The following is a 21,246-nucleotide window of genomic DNA, read 5'->3' on the forward strand; positions in this document are numbered from 1 at the left end:
GGATATAATTTTAGACTAATATACAACTATAATAACCGTGATCCATCAAAATTATACCATGTACGTTGTTACTTTTCATTATATTCTTCAATAGGACAATTTTTTTGGGGTACGAGCCTAAGAGGCCAAGAGGGGTAAAACCTAGTACAATTATCCATCTGTTCGTTAATAAATGCCTACTTTTCTTTTTGGGATTTCAAAATTAGATGTATATTTATATTTTTTTAAAATGCACACGTCTTTTTATTTTATTTTTATTTTTTTACAATATTCCCCTTTTTTGATGAGTTGTCATTAATTTTATTTTATTTATTTGTATTTTTGACATTATTTTCTAACAATTTATCTCTCTATCTCTTCAATAGTTACCAATTAATCCGCATTTTTTTTCCTCACTATATATCTCTCTCTCACCCCAAATGCGCTTTGTACTTTTCAATCATGAATTTTAAGGAATTTCTAAGTTTTCTTAATTTCCGTGTAATTTTAAAAGTAGACATATAATTAAGGGATATAGGGCTTGTTCTCATTGACTGAACTGAACTAAACTGAACTGAACTGAGATGAATTGAACTGAACTGAATTGAAATGAATATTTTATAAGAGAAGGAAATTAGGAGCTGAATTGAACTGAGCTGAAATGAATATTTTATAAGAGAAAGAAATTAGGAGCTGAATTGAACTGAGCTGAAATGAATATTTTATAAGAGAAAGAAATTAGGAGCTGAATTGAACTGAACTGAAATGAATATTTTATAAGAGAATAAAATTAGGAGCTGAAGTGAACTGAGCTGAACTGAACTGAACTGGATTTCAACGTAAGAGAACAGACATATAGAGAGTAGTATTTGGGTAGAAAATGGAAGTGGTGAAAGAAAGAAAACTTTTGCAAGAATCAACAAGCACCGTTAGCTTTGTAAGAATTGTAACCCTTGGGCAATCAGGCAAGGAAAGCCGTTTGGTAAGCGGCCAATCCCGGATGTCAAAAGACCAATTCCAATATAGTTAAATCTCACCTTTTCTAAGATACTACCTCCTTTTTTTGTTCCTGGACACCATCTGTTATCATTTTTATCACGCTTCATAACGTATGTTTTTAACGTTTAATATCTCTAACTATAAACATTGTAAAATTTTAAAAAGTGAATATTAATAAAATATACATCGAGATAATTCAAACAAGATCCCACGTGACTATATTTTATCAAATCTATAAATCACAAAAAACGAGTCAAAGTGTAATGTGTGAATAGTGTAAAAGTCAAACGGTGTCAACTAAAAAAAAAAACCGGGGGTATTATATTTTTTTTCGCCTAAAATGTTTTCATTATTAAAATTATATTTCCTTTGTATAGCTAACGCCCCTAGTGACGTTGGATAGGATAATTAAAAATAAAAATAATTATATTAAAATGAACATTAATTACATCAATTGATACGTGATTTTGGCATGTATTTTCAAATTAATATTACTTTGAGAAGTATTCTTTATTATTTTTAAATGCTCATCTATCGTTTTAGAGGCTTTAAACCGTTTGTTAGCAAGATCTTTTATTTAATTACAACACAATACTTTAACACGCTCTTCAAGAGAAAGATTACTCATATAATAGATAAAACAGATAAATTAATTGAAATAATTTTTCACGAATAAGACAAAAGTGTTGTTGGTACAGTTTTAATTTTATGCTTTAATTCGTCCATATATCTTTTCTAATCACTTTCTCAAAAATAAAACAGAGGAAGTGGAGTAATTAGCACCCTTCAAAAAAAAAAAATTGGAGTAATTAGCAAAAAAAAAAAAGAAAAAAAAAAGACAAAAATCCAAGTAAGCCACATGACATGGGTGCATGGGTGGACTTTGTTGCGTTGGCCACTCAGCATCACCACCTTCCCACAAAAATCAAGAAGATGGACGCGTAGATCGAGTAAGAAGCCACCACGTGTACGGTGAACGTGGGTATCAAATTAACTAATACCACTTCTCTGATACCCAGACACCCCTTGCCCCACCATAACGCCAACTCATCTAACCCATACACCCACACCATAAGCTCATCTCATTTTATTTTTTAAAAATACTTCCTCCTATCCAATAGTACTCCGTAACAATTAGACTTTTGCTCTATTCAACGATTCTTGTTTGACTATATAATATAATCTTGATGTTTATCAAAATATAATTACGTAGGATCTTGGTAGATTTGTCTCATAAAACACTTTCACAATATCGTATTTAACATATAAAATGTGCTTTAGGATGCGCAATTTCATCCTTGTTGCAATATTATTAAAACGGATGAAATACATACTACTCCGTACATCCATCTCATGTTACTCTGTATTAGGGATAATACCCCAAATTACAAACAAAATTAAAAAAAAAAAACCTCATACTAGGAAATTGAAAAATACAACTACTGGTATTAAGTTATTCAGATTATTACTCCATTTGTTTCATAATAATTGTAAGGCTATAACCGACATACAACACAAATTTAACCATTAATATATTTAATTATGATAAGAAGTATAATCAAAATAAGCATATATATTATGCAAAAGTCAAAGTGTTGCGATCATTACAAAATAGATAGAGTATTATTTCCCCATAAATCAGCTTTACAACCATGCTAAGTTAGACTTGGTCAAAAAATAATATATATATAGAGTTTAATCCCCACTATGGACATTTGGATACATCCACTCCCATAGTGTTTAATGACTTTACTCTGTTAACTCGTGAGGAATTGACCCATAGTAAGAAAATCCATTAATCCAATAGACCTATCTTAAAATTTAACCTAACATGTTTTCGGAGTTTTGTTATCAATATCCTTAAGAACCCCAACCTCTCAAACAAAAGACATGTAAGCAGTAAGCTATTATCCTACTTTCGATGACCTTAGAAAAGCACTGCCTACAAGTTTAATTTTTGCAATAGGTTAGCTATGAGCCTATGATCACAATGTTTCTATCCATACTCTATTCTCCTTGTATTATAAGTATGCATCTGTTTCATGATTTCATCATATCATAAAAATAAAAATAAAAATAAATAAAAAAATAAAAAAGGGAAAAGAAAGAGTATACATCTATTTCACTAGTCTAGCTAGAAAGGTTTAGTGCCAATTATTTCCTTAAAAAAAACTCAAATTGATATAGTTTAGTGCCAATTATTTCCTTTAAAAAAAATAAAAAAAAAGGTTTAGTGCCAATTAAATCTCAACTAGGTTAAGTTTAGTGCCAACAAGCTAAGGAACTATCCAAATACAAGCTATCCAAATTTAGCTTTTTCTAAAATGAATAAATAATAGGAAAAAAAGCAAGAATATTAGTAATAGAGATCCATTTCCATCAAAATTCAAAAAGCTTTGGGGAAATTGACTAATGTTAATAACATTCGAGTTTACATCAACGACCCATTGCAATAAGATGTGCAAGTGTGCAATTATATTACTCGTTCTTCTATTATGAAAACATTTAAATGAGTTAAACATCAGTACTTGATGCGCGCACACACATATACGGTATATAATCTTAAAAAATACTCAATTAATTTATTTTACAAGTAGTGTATCCAAAATAATCTAATAGAATTTGAGTATTGAACCAACTATACTAGTGGGTTTGAATCAAGTTCGTCCTTAATACATTAGACGTGTCCTATAGTTTCTTTTATTATATCTATCAGGTCGAAATTGGAGATTTACGAATGACACATGGAACAATAAAATATAACAACCCTTTTAACGTATTAGCAAAAGTATTTCGATAATTTGATAGTCGTAGAAGTGGGTCGATTAAATTATGAAGTTAACTTATTAAAAAATAAAAAAAAAATAAAAAATTATGAAGTTAATTAGTTAGATTTATTTTTCTTTGCGAGTTTGATAAATACCTAAACTAAATAATTTAAGCGGTTCGTTCTAATAAACAAAACAAGTAAGAATGAAAACCGTTCTATCAACGAGTCATCAAGATGGGATTTATTTTCCTTGACAAGTGTCATCGAACGGTATTAGCGAAACTTAATTCGTTTAAGTTAACATATACTACTTACAAAACAACACTACTAAGTAAACCTGGATTTCCCCGTAAAAAAATAAAATAAAATAAACCGAGTGTAGTATACATTCAATTAACTTTAATTTTTAATTCTCATTTGATGATTAAATGAAAATACAATCACCAAAATAAGAACAAAATACTTATTAAACGATGCACGGGATATATATAAGAATCTCTCAAATAAACCAGACACGAGATAGTCACATTTGCCGTTGATTTACAACCAATTCCATTCCAAATTTGGGATACTAGGGTAAAAAAAATGTGAATACAGAGTAGTGACACATAGAATACGGCGTATCAAAATACGGAAGTAGCCCGTTACTGAGCCCACACCTACTAACACGTGTATAATGACGTGGAATGTTAGCTTGGCGCCTCCATAATCTCCCTCTCTCTCCTCCCTCAACTTCCCCATTCTTTCTTCTTCAGCTTTTCTCCTTTCTCTCTCTACTCTCTACTTTATACTCTTCCTTTATATTTTCTCTCTCCTCCAAACTCGTCGTTTTAACAATGCTGTCAACTTAGCCAAACTTCAAGCGCTCAACAAAACAATCTCCTTCTTCATCACCATATTAGATTTTTTATTCTTATATTCCAAGGTATGTTTTTCTTCTCCTTTTTTTTTGATTGATTTTTTATTTTCCAATTAAAAAACAAAATTCTGCTGCTTCTAATTTTAATTCGATTTTTGTTTTCGAAGTTTCCATTTCTGAATTCCATGATTTCTAGTGATTTAAATTAAACGACGTCGTATTTGTTGTTGATAGGTAGTTGAATTATGGATTAGCTAAATTCATCTTACAATTGAATTGATACAACCTGCGCATAGTAGTGCAGTGTTTTATTTTTTTACAAAAAATTTATTTATTTTAATTGTTTGATAACGAAGACAAAGTAGTGATGAGGTGTGGAAAGAGAAGGGTAGTTTAGTCATTGTAACGTGGAGGTGTAACTGCCGTGTCATTCCTGCTTTTCAAGGGTCCATTACTTTTGTGTGTTCGTTCTGCTTCTAAATAGACAATTTTGCCCCTCTGATTTTATCCTATTTTCATTATTTTTCATCGTTAGTAAAAAAAAAAAAAAAAGAAAAAATTAAAACTGAAGCAATTCTGTATGCTATGATCCTAATTAATTAATATAAATCATGAATTAAATCAATTGTGATGTTAATTGTAGGAATTGTTTGCATGCAGATCTAACCAATTTACGGTGACATCATGATCTGTTTATCGTTGTAAAAAAGAGAAAGGAATTTTAATGGTAGATTCTGTTTAAGATGGCTACCTTATAAAGTTTTGATTTTTTATTTTTCCAATTGGATGATTGTCACTTTGCTAGAGATATGAGATGTAATCAATATTGGAAAATAAATTCAATGATAAAAAATACCAATAATGGAAAGTTCTAATTTTTTTTTGGATATTAACTTGAAGTTAACTGATTAAATTTGTTCCTTTTTAAGATTTAGTACCTAAATGGCTAAATTTTTAAGCTTGGTATTGGTATTAATTTAATCCAAGAAATGAAAATCATCAAGTTGATGGGATGATTGTAGAGTTTTTAGTAGTGGATAATTCATTGAATGAGGATAAAAATTTATGATGAAATTATAAGCTCCTTTTGCTTTAGGACTTTATTTGATAATTTATGGTTTGATGTTTGATCTTAGCTCGGAAGATGTTCTTTTCACCCTAAATTGACGTATCAGAACTTTGTTCTAGTCGTAAATTGAACATGGGTAACCCTTTGCCTAAACATATTAGAAGAATGGAATTTACATCAAACTATTTATATGGAATACCAGAGAACTAGAGAAGTATGTTTATCTTGAATCTAATTTCTGTTGAGGAGGCGCCGAGTAAATGTGGTGATTTTGTATATCATGTGTCTTAAAAGGATTTTATCCACACAAAATTGTGTGAGAAGTCATGATTTGAATCTATCATCTTTGTTAACACTTTTGCTTTCGAGCTACTTTATTTTTTGGACGAGGAGAGGGGGTCACTGATGTTTGTTATTGCGGAATTTTTGAATTCATGGATCATCTTTAGTTCTAATTGATTGACTTGGTTCAGATAACCAGCTGCTTTGCCAAATATTAGGCTGGAAATTTGACTTTCGTGAGTGATCATGGGAAGCAGTGATGAAGGGAAGTCTTCCAAGCCAGAAAAATCATCTCCACCTGCAACTGTAAGATGAGAATTCATGGATCATAAATATTCTGATGAATAGTATATTTTTGTTTATTAATTTATTTTTTTAATTTCTTGTTTCGAAAATATTCATAGAATGATGTAGAAACTAGAAAGAATATTTTTGATGTGTTGCAAAAGTTGCAGTCAATTTGTCTGTCTTTAATTTACCGAAACTTGAGATCCATGTTTGTTTATTTGTCTATCTCGTGTTTTTACAGGAACAGAATAGTGTTCATATGTATCCTGATTGGGCAGCCATGCAGGTTAGTTCCTTCATAGATGAAAATTAAAGTCAATACCTAAACTATATCCCGTATGCACATCTTGAATGATTCATGATCTCAAATATAAGTAGTGGATTTATTTTAAAGTGAAACAATTATTGATACTGTTCGATGTTCTATAGGCATATTATGGCCACAGAGTTGCTTTGCCACCATATTTCAACTCAGCTGTTGCGCCTGGACACCCACCTCCCCCATATATGTGGGGACCTCCACAGGTAATTTTCATCAGGATATGTAATGCATCTTATTCATCTAGGATGAATTCAGTTATCTGTAACTTTCGTATTTTTTTTCTTCCTTATTGACCAGAATGTTCATATTTTTCAGCCTATGGTACCACCATATGGAGCACCTTATGCTGCAATTTATGCACCAGGAGGAGTCTATGCGCACCCAGCTGCAATCCCTCTAGTAAGGGTCATCTCCCCTTAAAAAAATAACATTGCTGGTTTAGATGTACTTTGTAACTGAAAGATCGGTCCAATATTCAAATTCCCATGTTGCTTCTCTAGCATAGATGAAAAAGGCTTTAACAATGTTATCCTTGCCTTTTCCTGTGTGTAGGGTTCTCAGGCACATGCTCAAGGAGTTGTGACCGCTGCTGTGAGTGAACCATTGGTATGGAAATTTAAGTTTCAAAGATCTAATTCCAGTGCGGTGAAATGAAATGGCTCTGACAGCAACATGAATTTTTGTGAGTGATGCAGGTTGCTACTCCTTTGAGCATGGATACTCCTGCTAAATCTTCTGAAAATGCTGACAAAAGTTTAATAAAAAAACTCAAGGGGTTTGACGGTCTTGCAATGTCAATTGGGAATGCCAATGCTGAGAAGACTGAGGGTGATGTTGAGAATAAACTTTCACAAAGGTACATTTACTGCTAATATTCTTGTTTGCATTGATGTAAATTCAGGAGTTTATTTGGGTATTATAACAAGGATATATTGGACTAATAACTAATATTTATAAGTACAATGATTGACAGTGCTGAAACTGAGGGTTCCAGTAATGGAAGTGATGGAAACACGGAAGAAGTAAGGGGCCTAGCCACATTCTATCTTGTGGTTATTCCTACTGTTCACTTGCATGAATTTCTGTGTTTGCTTGAATTCTGATTTTGTACACTTATGCAGGATGATAAAAAATGTAACAGAAAGAGAAGCCGTGAAGGAACCCCGACTAGTGGTATGATATAGTCAAGTATTCCATTACCTTTTTAGCATTTATTTGTTTACAAACCAGAGGCAAAGAGTGTATCAGTTGGCATGTTAGAACGTGCAAGAGTGGCCTAGAAAGAGAGGAATAAAAGTATGATCTATTTTGTCCTGAAACCTAACATCAATCTCTGAATATTGTACTACCAGTTGAAGTTGAAAAAACCGAGACCAAGGCTGTTCTTTCTCCAGCTGATAAGGTGCTGGGAGTTCCCGTCACTCCGGCAAGTGCAGCAGCAGGACAAGTTGTGGGAACTGTTGTTTCACCTGCTGTGGCCACCACATTGGAGCTGAGGAATCCCGGGGTCAGTGTGAAAGTGAGTTCACCTACTGTTTCTCCTCCTAATGGACTTGTGTCATCTGAAGCTTGGTTACAGCCCTTACAGGCACAACAACCCGTTCAGGTAATTGCCCTTTTATCTGGTAGTTCTTTTTTTGTTTTCCAAGCTCTCTTTGGGCAACAATCGAGTAATCAACCTGTTAGAGAGCATATCAGAGCAGATGCTTTGGGTCAAGAGTAGTCATTTATGTGCCCTGTAATATATATTTTCTACAGAATGAGAGGGAGTTGAAGCGGGAGAGGAGAAAGCAATCCAATCGAGAATCCGCGAGAAGATCAAGGCTGAGGAAACAGGTAATGTGATACTCCGTATATATAGCTGCTAGTTTTTGATAAAACCAATCGTGAGCATCTCTTGAGATAAACTTTGTTTTCTTATTGCCTTGCTTATTTTATTGCAGGCTGAGACTGAGGAACTTGCCAGAAGAGTTGAAACCCTCAATGCTGAAAACTTGGCTCTTAAGTCAGAAATCAATCAACTGGCGGAAAACTCTCAGAAACTCCGTCTTGAAAATGCTGCATTAACGGTATAATTAAATCATATCAACTACTCTTCTTCATCTCTTAATCCATCAAGTCATTGCATTGGTTCTTATAGGCATTGGTCATCGCATATGCAGGGTAAATTAAAAAACTTGCAATCTGCACAAGGAGAAGAGAATGACTTAGCTACTATTGATGCCAAACGTAACCCATCAGACAGCACTGAAAATTTATTATCAAGGGTCAACAATTCAAGCTCTGTTGGTAGAAGCTCAGATGAAGGTGCTGACATGTTTGGGAAAAACGCCAAGTCGGGTGCCAAGTTCCATCAACTACTGGATAACCGAAGGGCTGACGCTGTGGCAGCTGGCTGAGCTGCAGACAGATCGAGAAACCTGTTAGTCATAACAATACAGGATGATCATGTAATTTTGGCATCTAATTAAAAGCCCAAAATTACTGCTAACTATGTCTTAAGTTGGAGTTAGGCAGATAGATATAATTTTCAAAACAAAATTTGTAATTGTTAGCTGAAGGTTTTCTCAATGGCAGAACTGATGTGTTTTTAAGTAGAATTCAGGGTGCCTAGATTTGACCATTAAAGAAATTGTATATTGAAGAGCTTTAGAGATTTAGAAGAGGGTTCCAGTCGGGTCGGATACTCGGCTGGACACTTATACACCTATAGACCTGTGTTTGTTTATGTATAAGTTGATATGTTGAATTACTTGAGTGGTGTATCAACATTTTATCTTGGTTTAATTACATATTTTTCTTTTTTCGTTAACAATTTTATACTACGTACCATATTTGTTTTCAGCTAAAGTAAAGTATGATTCTTGTTTATGAATTGGCAATATATTTATTTTTTCCAGCTACCTTGATTATGGCAGCAACATTCAGTTAGTAGGATAGCCTCAGTTATTGCAGGATAACCAGAACATGAAACTAGATGTATAATTTCTTATCTGTCGTGGGTTGTGCCAAAGTGATGCCGTGGGATTGTCTAGACGCAGCTCTAGAGCTACGTGTTGTGCCATATATTCCAAAGAGAGGCCGCTTGGTCCGTACCCATTTGACAATTGTGTTAAACCATGGTGCTTAAATACCTAGTCGAATTTTACTTATAATAACGTACCATACCTATCCTATTTTCATATAACATGTTTTTTTCCACGTTGAGTCGTATGTGCCCTAATCTGGCCTGGCCGGCTGGCTCAATGCCTTATTAATCAGGATTGCCAATCGACCCTCCTTTATGCACAAGAAAATAGCCTAGATAGGCTAGATTGAGGGTTTTTCAAGAACATAATTTGTATTAATTGTAAACAAAGCAAACCCATATAAAACTCTTGGGTAGTTTTTTATACTAATTTGTAATGGGAGGAATCTTCAAAAGCTTTGAGAAGAACATCAGTTATACGACTTCTTATAGCTTTGTAAGCCTGTAATCTAAATATTTCTTGACTAAAAAAAAGCTTTTAATTGTATGTTAGGCTGTTAATACAAGTAGTATGTCCTGGGTTTCACCTGGGTTTGTTTACAGGACCATAATAAATTATTGACAAACACTGCTAAATTTTATTTGACTAATCCAGAAAGTTTCACTTGATACACCTAAAATCTTGCTATTCTTGGTTAACCCCTTTTTCTCTGTCTCTATTTTTAGGAGAGACTTGACTCACTTGAGTCTTCGGCGTAGTCAGCTATATAGCCATGATATCTGTCTCGTAATATACAATTTTAACCATCAATATCGTTCAGCAATTTGTATTAATGAGAGTATTACGAATCGTTATACTACGTGTTGGAAATAATGCAAAGGAAAGTTTCTTAGTTTTGGAGGAAAACTCTTTGTCCTACATTGGTGGGATAAGGAATGTTTTACTTGGTTTAAATATGTGTGTTTATACTTTGGTATTTGAAGTGCTTCCCCTATTGTTGTGGGCTAGAAGGGGGCATCCCCATGCGCGTGCCGCCGCCTGGCCGGTTCGGTTTGTGGCACGTGCGCGGTATGGTGGGGCTTCTTTTTTGGGCCAAGTCGTAACTGACATTCAAGTTTTTATGAGATCGTTTAATTACGAAAGCTCGCAACAACGTTTGACTCGATTTTTAAACGTTTGTAACTGCCCCTGATTTTCCTCCCACGAATTATTTTGTGGCTTGATTTTCTCCATCAGTTATGCCTTCCTTCTTCTACAAAAAAACTGATTTTCGTGGCTTTCAAAACACACACAAACAATTTCCTTCCTCTCTCTATTTTTACTTCCAGTTTTCCTCTAAAATAATTCTGAGCATTTTGTGAGTTCCTAGTCTCTCTTTTTGAGTGCACATTAAGAGAGATCGCTGTGTTAATTCTTGGGGGGCAACGCCATTTCCAATTGCACCATAGTCGGGGCGAATTTTGCTTCTAAGACAATGTTATTAACACGTCACAGCGTTTTACCTACATCAATCAAATTCGGCCTACATTTCAAACCATATTTTTCTGATTTTATAGTATTTTATTTCTCACACTATGTACATAGTACATTTTTTTCCCCGGGATACACACTAGTGATTAATTAAACTACCACTACTAGAAATGAGCCATTTTCTGATGGAAAAAATCCATCGGAAAAATTATAAAAAACCATCGGTAACTTGTTTACCGATGGCTGCCATCGGTATTTGGCCATCGGATGAGAATACATCGGAAAAATCGAAATTACCGATGGAAAAGCCATCGGTAAATTTAATACCGATGGTTTTACCGATGGCTACAAACCACCAGTATCTTTTAAAATACCGATGGCAAAATCCATCGGTATTTTTTTTCCGATGGTCAAAAGCCATCGGTATTTATCGATTACCGATGGCATTTTGCCATCGGTAATTTTAAATTAAAAAAAAAAAAATGAAAACCCCTATCCTCTACCCTTGCCCCGACCTATTCCCCAACCCAAAACCACCACCACCATAAACCTCCTTCCACCCTAAATCACTTACTGCCACCACAGTGAAACAACTACCACCACCCACAACACATACCACCAACCACCGCAACCCACAAAAAAAAAAAAAAAAAAATCAACAACACAAAAAGAACAAAAAAAAAAATCAATACAAAAACAACAGAAAATTAATAAAAATCAAACATATACCCAAGAATAAGATTTCACCAAACAACCACGAAAATTAAAGGGAAAAAAAAAAATACACTCAAAATTACGGAGTACTACAGATCTAAAGCAAAATTGGTCAAATTTCACCTAATTAGCAAAAACCACAATAAATTATACACAAAAATTAACCCATAAAACCATTTCAACAATACAACCCACAAAATAAACTAAAATGAGCCAAAATCAAGTAAGTAAAGCAAAAATCAACACGAAATCAACCAAAACTAAACATACCTTTGATTTTCATGGTTCAGTTTCACCTACTTAGGTTTAAATGGTCATATTCGACCATAAAAACTCCAGATCTGGAATTTTTATGGTCGAATTTGGCCATAAAGACCGCAACAACGCCGAATTACTCACGAAATACCCGTGAACACTGTCGAATTACCCATGAACTATCAACTAAATTGAAAAAAAAAACAAAAGAGGGAGGAGAGAGAATAGGGCGACAGAAAGAAAGGAGAAAAAGAGTATAATGGAGGAGAGAGTATCATGGAGGAGAGATAGATGTAGATAGAGGGGGAGAGAGGGAGAGCAGTGTTATTAGAGGCGAAATTGAGGAGATAAGGAAAAGAACAAGGAAGGAGGTGCTAGGGTTTTAACACTGACCCTTTTTTTTTTTTTTTTTTTTTTTTTTTTTGTAAATATTTGCCGATGGCTATTTTGATTATTTTATAAAATATAAGATTTTACAGATGGAAAAAAGCCATCGGAAAAAAAATACCGATGTCTAGACCATCGATATTTCTAAAAATACCGATGGATTGATAAAACCATCGGTAATTTATAATTTTACCGATGGATTTTACCAGCCATTGGTATTTCCCATCGATAAATGGGCTTTTTCTTGTAGTATACGTACCTAGTACAATTTTTTGTGGATTGCTAAACATCGCCCGCAAATCTCCACATAAAGCCCACAAACTTATATTGAAGTTACAATATTGCCCTTGACCTTAAAAAAAAAACACAACCTCAATAAAAATCAAAGTACGGGGATGTCGAGGCTCGTGGCGGCAAGGTCGTGGCGGCAAGGTAGTGGTGTCTCGTGGCGGCAAGGTGGTGGTGGCGCCAGGTCCGGCAGCCACGTCCACCGGCCTGGCGTCTGGGCAGGACGCCCAGCCACGGTGAGTGGCGTTTGGGACAGGCGCCAGTCACTGTGGCTGGGTGTCCTGCCCAGACGCCAGGCCGGTGGACGTGGCTGCCGGACCTGGCGCCACCACCAGCCACGGGCCGTCCTGGCCAGGCGCCCCAGCTGCCTTAATTTTTTTTTTTTAATTTTTTTTTTTTTTTTTGGAAAATCAGAAAATTTTTCTAATTTTTTTTTTAATGTGTTTGATTTTTTTTTTTAATATTTATTAATTTTATGTGTTATTTTTAATAAGTCTAGTATATATATTTTTTATAAAATCAAATAAAAAACATAAATTTCCACATCCTAAATCAAAACATAAATTTAATAAACATAATTTTTTTTTTAAAAAAAAAGGCAAAAAAAATAATAATTAAAAAGTAAGGGCGGCGTCCAAACCAGACGCCAGTGCACTGGTGGTGGCGCCTGGCCTGGACGCCAGTGCACTGGTTGAGGCGCCTGGGCTAGACGCCAGTGCACTGGTTGTGGCGTCTGGCCTGGACGCCAGTGCACTGGTTGTGGCGCCTTGCCTGGACGTCCTTGCCATGGTTCCGGCGTCCAAACTAGGCGCCACCTCGTTTTCCGTCGAAGACGACGTATCTCCGGCGACCCTCGCCTCTCCGGCCTCCCTGGGCAACCCAATACGACTCCACATTTGTTAGATCGAGATTTGTTCACTTTGGGTACGATTTTAGAAATGGGCAAAATTGTCAAACCATGTCTAATTTGTGGGCTTTATGTGGAGATTTGCGGGCGATGTTTAACAAATCCCAATTTTTTTCCCCCAAGTTAGACAGCGAACCAAGGAGGTAAGGGGGAAGGTTCTTGCTGTACTTGTAACAATAAAAGAATGAAATTAAGAAATTGGATTATCTAGTGAGGGCTTCATTCAGGGGAAAAACAACGAAAATCTTAAATGTTTTGCAGTAATATAATCCATGTGCTATTTCTGAATTGATTACTTGCCAGCTTATTAGTTATTAGATTACAATTGGGTACCAAAACTTGAGTTACAAGCTGAAGACAGAAGACTCTCTTTGGACTTCTATTTCTGTCAATTAGAGGCTGTTAAACTACAAACTAGCTAGTGTTTCTCAAAAAAAATATAGCTAGTGTATGACAAAGTGTCAACCTTATATGAATTGAAATACATAGTAATATAATGTTAATGATAAATGATTAAATGTGTTTCTCTTTGTCATGTGTACTATCAAAATGGATGTCACGTTTGCGCGTTGTGTATAAATTAAAGGTAAGAGCGTACACAAGTGTGCACCTAGTCACTTACCACTCGTTATCCTCACTCATTCATACTCCAGCCGGAGGTAAGGTGGTATAAATTGGATCACCTAGCCGAAAGTGAATCATCTGAAGTTGACCCGACCCGTATCTGACCCGCACTCGATAGACCATGACCCGAATTTGACCCGAACCGACCCAACCCGAGTTAAAAGAATAATTTTGATCCGAGCAGACCCGACCCGAATAGACCCGACCCAAACTCCATCAGGTTATCCGAATTGACACCTCTATTCGTGACAGTCTTAATTCTAAGTTAACATTATTCTTTAGGTTAAAAAAAAATAAACTCTATTTTCTTTATAAAGTTAGTCCTGTACTCATCCACCAATTCGCTCTAGGATCGATCATACTATACGGAGTACATTGGTAACTTTAAGAAAATAATCGATTTTCAATGAGCATGCATGCATGCATGGGCATATAACCGCATATATGGCTTTGCTTCTTTGTTTAGCTAAATTAGCTGGTATATATCAGATTCTTCTATTTCCCAATGTTAACCCTAGTTAAGCCTAATTTGTGTAATAAATTGATGCATTTTGAGATGCATATTATAAGGTATTATATCAATATCACTAACAAAGTCAACTATACCCAAAAATAAACTACAAATACACTCAAAATGAAACCAAAACTTTATTAGTACACCATTAACCAAGCAATTTTGATGCACCAACTGTAAACGTACATCTCAAGATGTGAACCATCCTCTCCACCTTCCTTAATTAAGCCCTTACCCTCCTTATTAACTGGCTTTTTTAGGGTATAAATACCCTTTTAAGCATTAGTTAATAATCAACAAATACAACCTCCTGAAGAAAATTGTAATCCAGTAATTAAGATTAGTTAAATTAGCTAGTTAGTCCCATGGCATTTCTTTGTATTAATTATAGTATTAGAGCATTAATCGTAACGCTAATGCTATGGGTCCTTCCCTTGGTTGCCTATGCTGGTAACTTTAAGAAGAATTTCCATTCTACATGGGGTCATGACCGTGTTGGAATGTTTGATGATGGTAAGCTCCTCACCCTTACGCTTGACAAATATTCGGGTTCGGGGTTCGAGTCCAAGAGTCGATACCTATTTGGGAAGTTTGATATGAAGATCAAACTTGTTCCTCGCAACTCTGCTGGCACTGTCACAACTTTCTTTGTAAGCTTAAATTTCTTATCTTAGCGTTTCCCTTTCTTTAAATTATGTATGTATGTAGTTTATAACATGCATAGTTGAATAAAGCAAACTTATAGGTCATATTCTTATAATCATGGAAATATGGAATATACATGATCCCTAAATTTGGTTTAACCTTGAATTAGTCTAGAATAGTAGGACCAATAATATGATTAAAGTTCAGATTAACGGTATTAATTAATTAATGGTTCCTCTCTTTGTTCAAATTCACACAAGTACACAACTAATACCTGGCCTACTAAAAGTACTAATGTCATAATGTTCCTTGATTAGTACAAACTAATTGTGGATTATGATTGTTGTACATGCAGTTAGCATCAAATGGAGCTGTTCATGATGAGATAGATTTCGAGTTCTTGGGAAATGTAACGGGTGAGCCCTATACAATTCACACCAATGTATTTAGTCAAGGAAAAGGTAACCGAGAGCAACAATTCAAACTATGGTTTGATCCCACCACCGATTTTCACACTTATTCTATCACGTGGAATCCTCACAACATCATGTAAGTATAGACTTATAGACTCTTTCTCTGTTATTTTTTAATAGTAACAATCGATTTATAAACTTTTGGTTTGATGTTTGTTGGAAAAAAATATTGTGAAACGAAGGGAGTAACAATTTTAATTTGAAAACATGTGTCGCAGATTCTCAATAGATGGACTACCCATAAGGGAATTCAAGAATAGGGGATCAATAGGAGTACCATACCCAATAAGCAAACCAATGAAGATATATGCAAGTTTATGGAATGCAGATGATTGGGCTACAATGGGTGGGAGAGTCAAGACTAATTGGAAAGAAGCCCCTTTTGTTGCTTCATATGGTGGCTTCAGGATAACAGCTTGTAAGTGGGCCCGGTCAACGAAGTCAACAAATTGCATAGAGTCAAACACAAATGGAGAAAAGGATGAATGGAAAAATCAACAAGTCAACTCTTCTGAAAAAAAGTGGATGAAAATGGTGCAAAGACACTACATGGTTTACAATTATTGTACTGATTTAAATAGGTTTCCTAAAGGTTTGCCTGTTGAATGCAATTTATCTTAACATAACAAAGAGCATCTTTTAGTTCAATTGTACATTTTTTGGGGGGGGATATGTTGTTTTATGCTAAGACAAATATGTCCACATCTATATATTTTTACATCAATAAATACTAATATTCTCTCTTATATTATGGATATGGACTTATGGAGACATTGGATGCATGTTTCAACTTTCAAGTTGAAATTTAAAAGAAGGGGAGGGCTTGTCTTACATGTATTATTCTCTCTCCCTCTTTTTCTTTGCCCGAAAAAATAGTTAAAATTTCACTATCTATATTTAAACACTTAAAAAGTAAGTGATTTTAAGACACATACTAAATATTTAAGGGTCTGTTCACATTTATGAACTGAACTGAACTGAACTGAACTGAAATAAATATTTCATGAGAGAATGAAATTAGGAGCTGAACTGAACTGATTGAAGCTGAACTGAAATGAAATTAAGTAAATGTGAACATGCCCTAAATCATTAAGTGTATAAAATAATCTAAAATTTTGATCGTGGTTCATTATACATACATAATAAATATAATCATACAATAGTACTTGTACTAATTTCTATTTTCATAATTTCAATATTAATATTTTTTTAATAAATATATATACTTAGTATATATTTATTTTACAACTTAATCAATATATAGTTATACTATACTATATAAATATTAAGATCAAAGTTATATATCGATAACTATTTCATTTAAATTGTTGTGATTATGATACGAAGAGAGTAAGACCCTGTTCTTTTGAGCAACTCTGCTTTGCTCTGATGATTCTAACTGTTATGTTAAAATCTACTCTGTTCTACCCTACTTGTCCAAAAGCTTAAAAGAATATTGCCTAACTGTCAAAAATAGATAGAGTACACCTTAGGCCCACTAATCTTATCGGCCTTTTAAAGAATAGAGACAACATTCTTCCTAATAACGGGCCCGCCGGTGGAGTCACGTCGTCTCACTTTGACAAAGGCCCGTTCTACTTGCGATTCAAATTATCAAATCAAACCCAGTTAGAGAAAAAGCTCTTACAAAACTCCAAAATTAAGAATTTTTAATTTTTTTAAATTTTTTTTTATGTGGTACTAAAATTTTTAATTGGCAAACCTCGTTATAATCGTGAACAAAGCGGCCCACTATACTATCTTCTTCTCGACTTTATGTCATAACAATGAGATACACCTTCCCATTGAGAATGTGCAGCAGCTCGTATGATATGGAGAAAAGTAGTAGATGAATCGATAGCCCACAAGTTTTTTCGAGGAAATATCAAGGAGTGGATTACAGAGAATGTAAAAGAGGATGGGGTAGAGGGTAAAGAATCGTGGCCTACTTTCTTTGGAGTGGCAATATGGTGGATATGGAGGTGGAGAAATTGCTTTGTCCATAATAGAAGAGATGAACTCCCGATTGACTTTGGTGCTTTCCTCCAAGTCAGATATGATGAGGCAAGACGAGCAATTTGGGATGCTTTGGATAATCCGAGTAACGAGAAGAAATACAAGGTGCCAGCAAATATCACATGGCACGCACCCCCCTACGGATGGTATGTGCTCAACTGTGATGGGGCTGCCAAGGGTTGTCCTGGTCCAGCTGGTGGGGGTGGGATTATAAGGGACTATGCAGGTAACTTGGTGTCTTCTTTTGCTGCTAACTTTGGATATAGTACAGCCTTCAGAGCAGAGGTCCTTGCGTTGGTCAGAGGACTAGAGATTGCTAAAAGTTTGCAGATTGATAAAATTGAAATTCAGCTCGACAATTTGGCCTGTGTTCAAGCTATTCACAAGGGAAAAGTAGCTTATGGTGAGAATATTCATGATTTGCAGCAATGCTTGAAGCTAATTAATGAAGACTGTTGGCAAGTAACAGTAGCACATATATTCCGAGAAGGCAATAGAGCGGCGGATTGGTTGGCCAACCGCGGAGTCGTGCTAGACTCTCAATTAGAATATTTCAACAACAATGTTCCGATAGAGCTTAGTCGTATTTTAGAGGAGGACATTAGGGGTGTTGCCATGCCTCGCCTCATTCCTCCGTAGTAGTGTTTTAGTTTTTTTTCCTTGGAGTTTGGTTGGCTGTGTGCTTGTGTTTTTTTTCGTTATTTTTTCTTTTTCTTGAATCAAAAAAAAAAAAAAAAAAAAAAATACACCTTCCCATTTTAAATCTTACTCCATATTTTGGCGTTTTTTCATTCATAAATTGAGATGTCCAAAAAAAAATTCAAATGATACATAATGTCATCCAATCAAAGATTTAAACTACTTGTAGCTTCGTACGGAGTAGTAAACGATGATCCAATAATACTTTATATTTCGTATAATTTATGGACTATGGTTGTCATATGCAAATGGAAGACACAAAGTAGATTATACAAGTATGTACCTTTTCTTCTTTTTATTTATGTTTACATAATTCATCAATACATTTCTTACCTAAATAGGTAAATGTACACTCTAGGTCTCTAAGTACATTTTACACAGCTTTATAATATTTGGCTGACTAGAGTTGGTGACAAAGGGTTTAATATAATTGGAGCACATGTTATTGGTGTATTAAGATAATAAGACTAAATATCCTATTAAGTAAATGGACTTGCTTTTAACTAAAATAATGGAAATTGATAACACATATAGGGACCAAAGAAGTATGACTCGGATATGATTAGACTACCTATGTGCTTAGAATACCATTGTGATTAACAACCGGCATAATTAGTTGAAAAAACTAATGTTCTATTTTCCTTATTAATAACCGAAATGAAATAAACATGATATAATTTAAAATATCAAAATGACACGATCTATAAGAATGTAAATGACAATTATAAGTTCATGACACTTGTTTTATATTGTGAATCAAAATTCTTTTAACCATTTATCTGTGGCACTTCATCATTATATCCTTTTATTTACAAAGAACTGCAAATGACAAATAATGTAAATCAAATCTGATCTCCTATGTTAAAATTATTAGTCCATAAGACACTAAAACAGCTAACATAAATTAAAAATAAATAAATAAATATATATGTATATATATATATATATAGAAATAAATAAATAAAAGGATAATTTGCCAATTACTACCGCAAAAAATTTTAAGATGTTGCGATTACTACCAAACCCCCATTAAACCCAATTATGACGTCATTATATCCCTTTAACCCGTATTTGACCATGGTTAAGGGCTTAACCAGCCCCCCTAAAAAAATGATTTAGGGATATAATGACGTCATGGTTAAGGGCTTTAACCATGGGTTAAAGTGATATAATGACGTCATAGTTGGGTTTAATAGGTTTTGGTAGTAATCGCAACATCTTAAAATTTTTTGCGGTAGTAATTCACAACTTTTTTAATTTGCGGTAGTAATTTACAAAGTAGTATTAACTTGCGATGATAATTGACAAATTTTCCTAAATAAAATATGCCTACATAAAACAAAATCTCGCTTTGTTGAGCTAAGTACAAGTAGGAAGTACCTTTTGTACATATGGAGGGTAGCACCGTGGAACAAGCGATGTGCATAATTGCTCTACACATGCCTCTAACTATAGCGGTATATGTTCATAAATCACTGCCCTTTTTTTCTTTTTTTTTTTTTTTTTTTTTTTTTTTTTTTTTTTTTGTATCTGTATCGACAAAGTCTAGGGATGTTTTATTACTTCGTATTTCTTTATTATATGCCAATTCTTTTTATTTTTTGCTCCATGATTTTGGTTGCCTTATTAAGTCTGACGACATAATGATACTTTGTAATATGATTCTTTCTTCTTAGTTTCCATTAGAGTACAACACATTCACTTAGGGAGCCTTTAAAGAATTATGATGTTGCTAAATTGCTACAATATCATTTCAATCAATTGATACATTATGTCATTATAAGTTTGTGATCTTAAGATCTAACTATAACAAGTAACATAAGATTTAAGTTAGGTTGTTCCATTTAGAATACAATTTTTGTTTTTATTTTTAATTTTTATAATTAAAACCATGATGATAGGTGTATCATACTTGTATTCTAGATTAGAATATTATCCTTTCATGAGATTTATACTAGTTAGTAGATATAGTATGAACCTCACTCTAGTAGAGGCTCGGTCTCATCGCTTCCGTACATCATTTTTTCACCCTGGTAAGATTATTATGCATCCAAGTACTTTCATGGGTTCCCAAAGGGCCTTGGGAGTCATGGATGACGCCCATAACCATTTCATTCATCCTTAATCACCATGCCTTAAGGCAACGATGACATGCCCTCAAACGACAAAACTAGTTGTTTGTAATTTGTATGCCTTGTCCTTGGGTGCACATGTCTTATGCACATGCCACACGCCCCCTTGCACCATCCCACACGCCAACACTTTAGCTTTGTCACTTGTCTCAATCCACTACTTAGCATTTTTTTAGCATATAAGAAGCAACAATTGTATTTCATTAAAAGCTCAATCCCTTCAACTCATTTTTTTTCTCTTATTTTGTCCATTTATCGATAATCAAATTACATAAATTACAACAACAAAAAAAAATGTTAGATACTCAATAGTTGATAAAAATTAGTAATATTTAGTTTGTAAATAATTAAAATGAATTATAAGTTGTATTACATAAGACCGTCTTATAGACTTTTTCATCTTAACCCTGCACCCACATTCAATAATTTAACTCTACAAAACCTAATTCTACTATACAATTTTTATTACAACAAGAATAATTATTTCTATTTAAAAACTAAAATCATAAATTTGCCCTTATAGAAAAACAAACCTACAAATTAATACGGAGTATGTAGTACAATCAAACTCAAAATTAGTTACAA

General features: G+C 34.2%; 2 protein-coding genes across 3 annotated transcripts; both read left to right on the forward strand.

Annotated features, from left to right (window-relative positions):
* Positions 1 to 4,467: 4,467 nt before the first annotated feature.
* LOC110713909 (common plant regulatory factor 1-like) lies at positions 4,468 to 9,383 on the forward strand. 2 transcript variants are annotated; one of them, XM_021892349.1, is made up of 13 exons: positions 4,468 to 4,673; positions 6,150 to 6,264; positions 6,488 to 6,532; positions 6,676 to 6,771; positions 6,884 to 6,967; positions 7,121 to 7,174; positions 7,264 to 7,424; positions 7,542 to 7,590; positions 7,690 to 7,741; positions 7,921 to 8,174; positions 8,327 to 8,404; positions 8,512 to 8,637; positions 8,731 to 9,383. In XM_021892349.1, the coding sequence occupies exons 2-13, from the start codon at positions 6,205 to 6,207 to the stop codon at positions 8,965 to 8,967; spliced, it is 1,296 nt and encodes a 431-aa protein (XP_021748041.1). In that variant the 5' UTR covers positions 4,468 to 4,673; positions 6,150 to 6,204; the 3' UTR covers positions 8,968 to 9,383. The 2 variants fall into 2 exon arrangements, with proteins under 2 accessions (XP_021748041.1, XP_021748042.1); XM_021892350.1 differs by having other exon boundaries at positions 6,177 to 6,264.
* A 5,614-nt stretch (positions 9,384 to 14,997) lies between these two features.
* Positions 14,998 to 16,550, forward strand: LOC110713910 (xyloglucan endotransglucosylase/hydrolase protein 22-like). The gene is made up of 3 exons (XM_021892351.1): positions 14,998 to 15,346; positions 15,697 to 15,890; positions 16,033 to 16,550. The coding sequence occupies exons 1-3, from the start codon at positions 15,062 to 15,064 to the stop codon at positions 16,433 to 16,435; spliced, it is 882 nt and encodes a 293-aa protein (XP_021748043.1). The 5' UTR covers positions 14,998 to 15,061; the 3' UTR covers positions 16,436 to 16,550.
* Positions 16,551 to 21,246: the final 4,696 nt, after the last annotated feature.

This window comes from Chenopodium quinoa, unplaced genomic scaffold (assembly GCF_001683475.1).
Source record: "Chenopodium quinoa cultivar QQ74 unplaced genomic scaffold, ASM168347v1, whole genome shotgun sequence".
Taxonomy (NCBI): Eukaryota; Viridiplantae; Streptophyta; class Magnoliopsida; order Caryophyllales; family Amaranthaceae; genus Chenopodium; species Chenopodium quinoa.

Excerpts from the sequence above, each read along its gene's own strand:
- LOC110713910 (XM_021892351.1), top strand. The coding sequence starts at position 15,062 with ATGGCATTTCTTTGTATTAATTATAGTATTAGAGCATTAATCGTAACG. Across the intron at positions 15,347-15,696 it reads GCACTGTCACAACTTTCTTT|TTAGCATCAAATGGAGCTGT; the intron begins GTAAGCTTAAAT and ends TTGTACATGCAG. Across the intron at positions 15,891-16,032 it reads TGGAATCCTCACAACATCAT|ATTCTCAATAGATGGACTAC; the intron begins GTAAGTATAGAC and ends CATGTGTCGCAG.
- LOC110713909 (XM_021892349.1), top strand. The coding sequence starts at position 6,205 with ATGGGAAGCAGTGATGAAGGGAAGTCTTCCAAGCCAGAAAAATCATCT. Across the intron at positions 8,175-8,326 it reads AGGCACAACAACCCGTTCAG|AATGAGAGGGAGTTGAAGCG; the intron begins GTAATTGCCCTT and ends TATTTTCTACAG. Across the intron at positions 8,405-8,511 it reads GATCAAGGCTGAGGAAACAG|GCTGAGACTGAGGAACTTGC; the intron begins GTAATGTGATAC and ends ATTTTATTGCAG.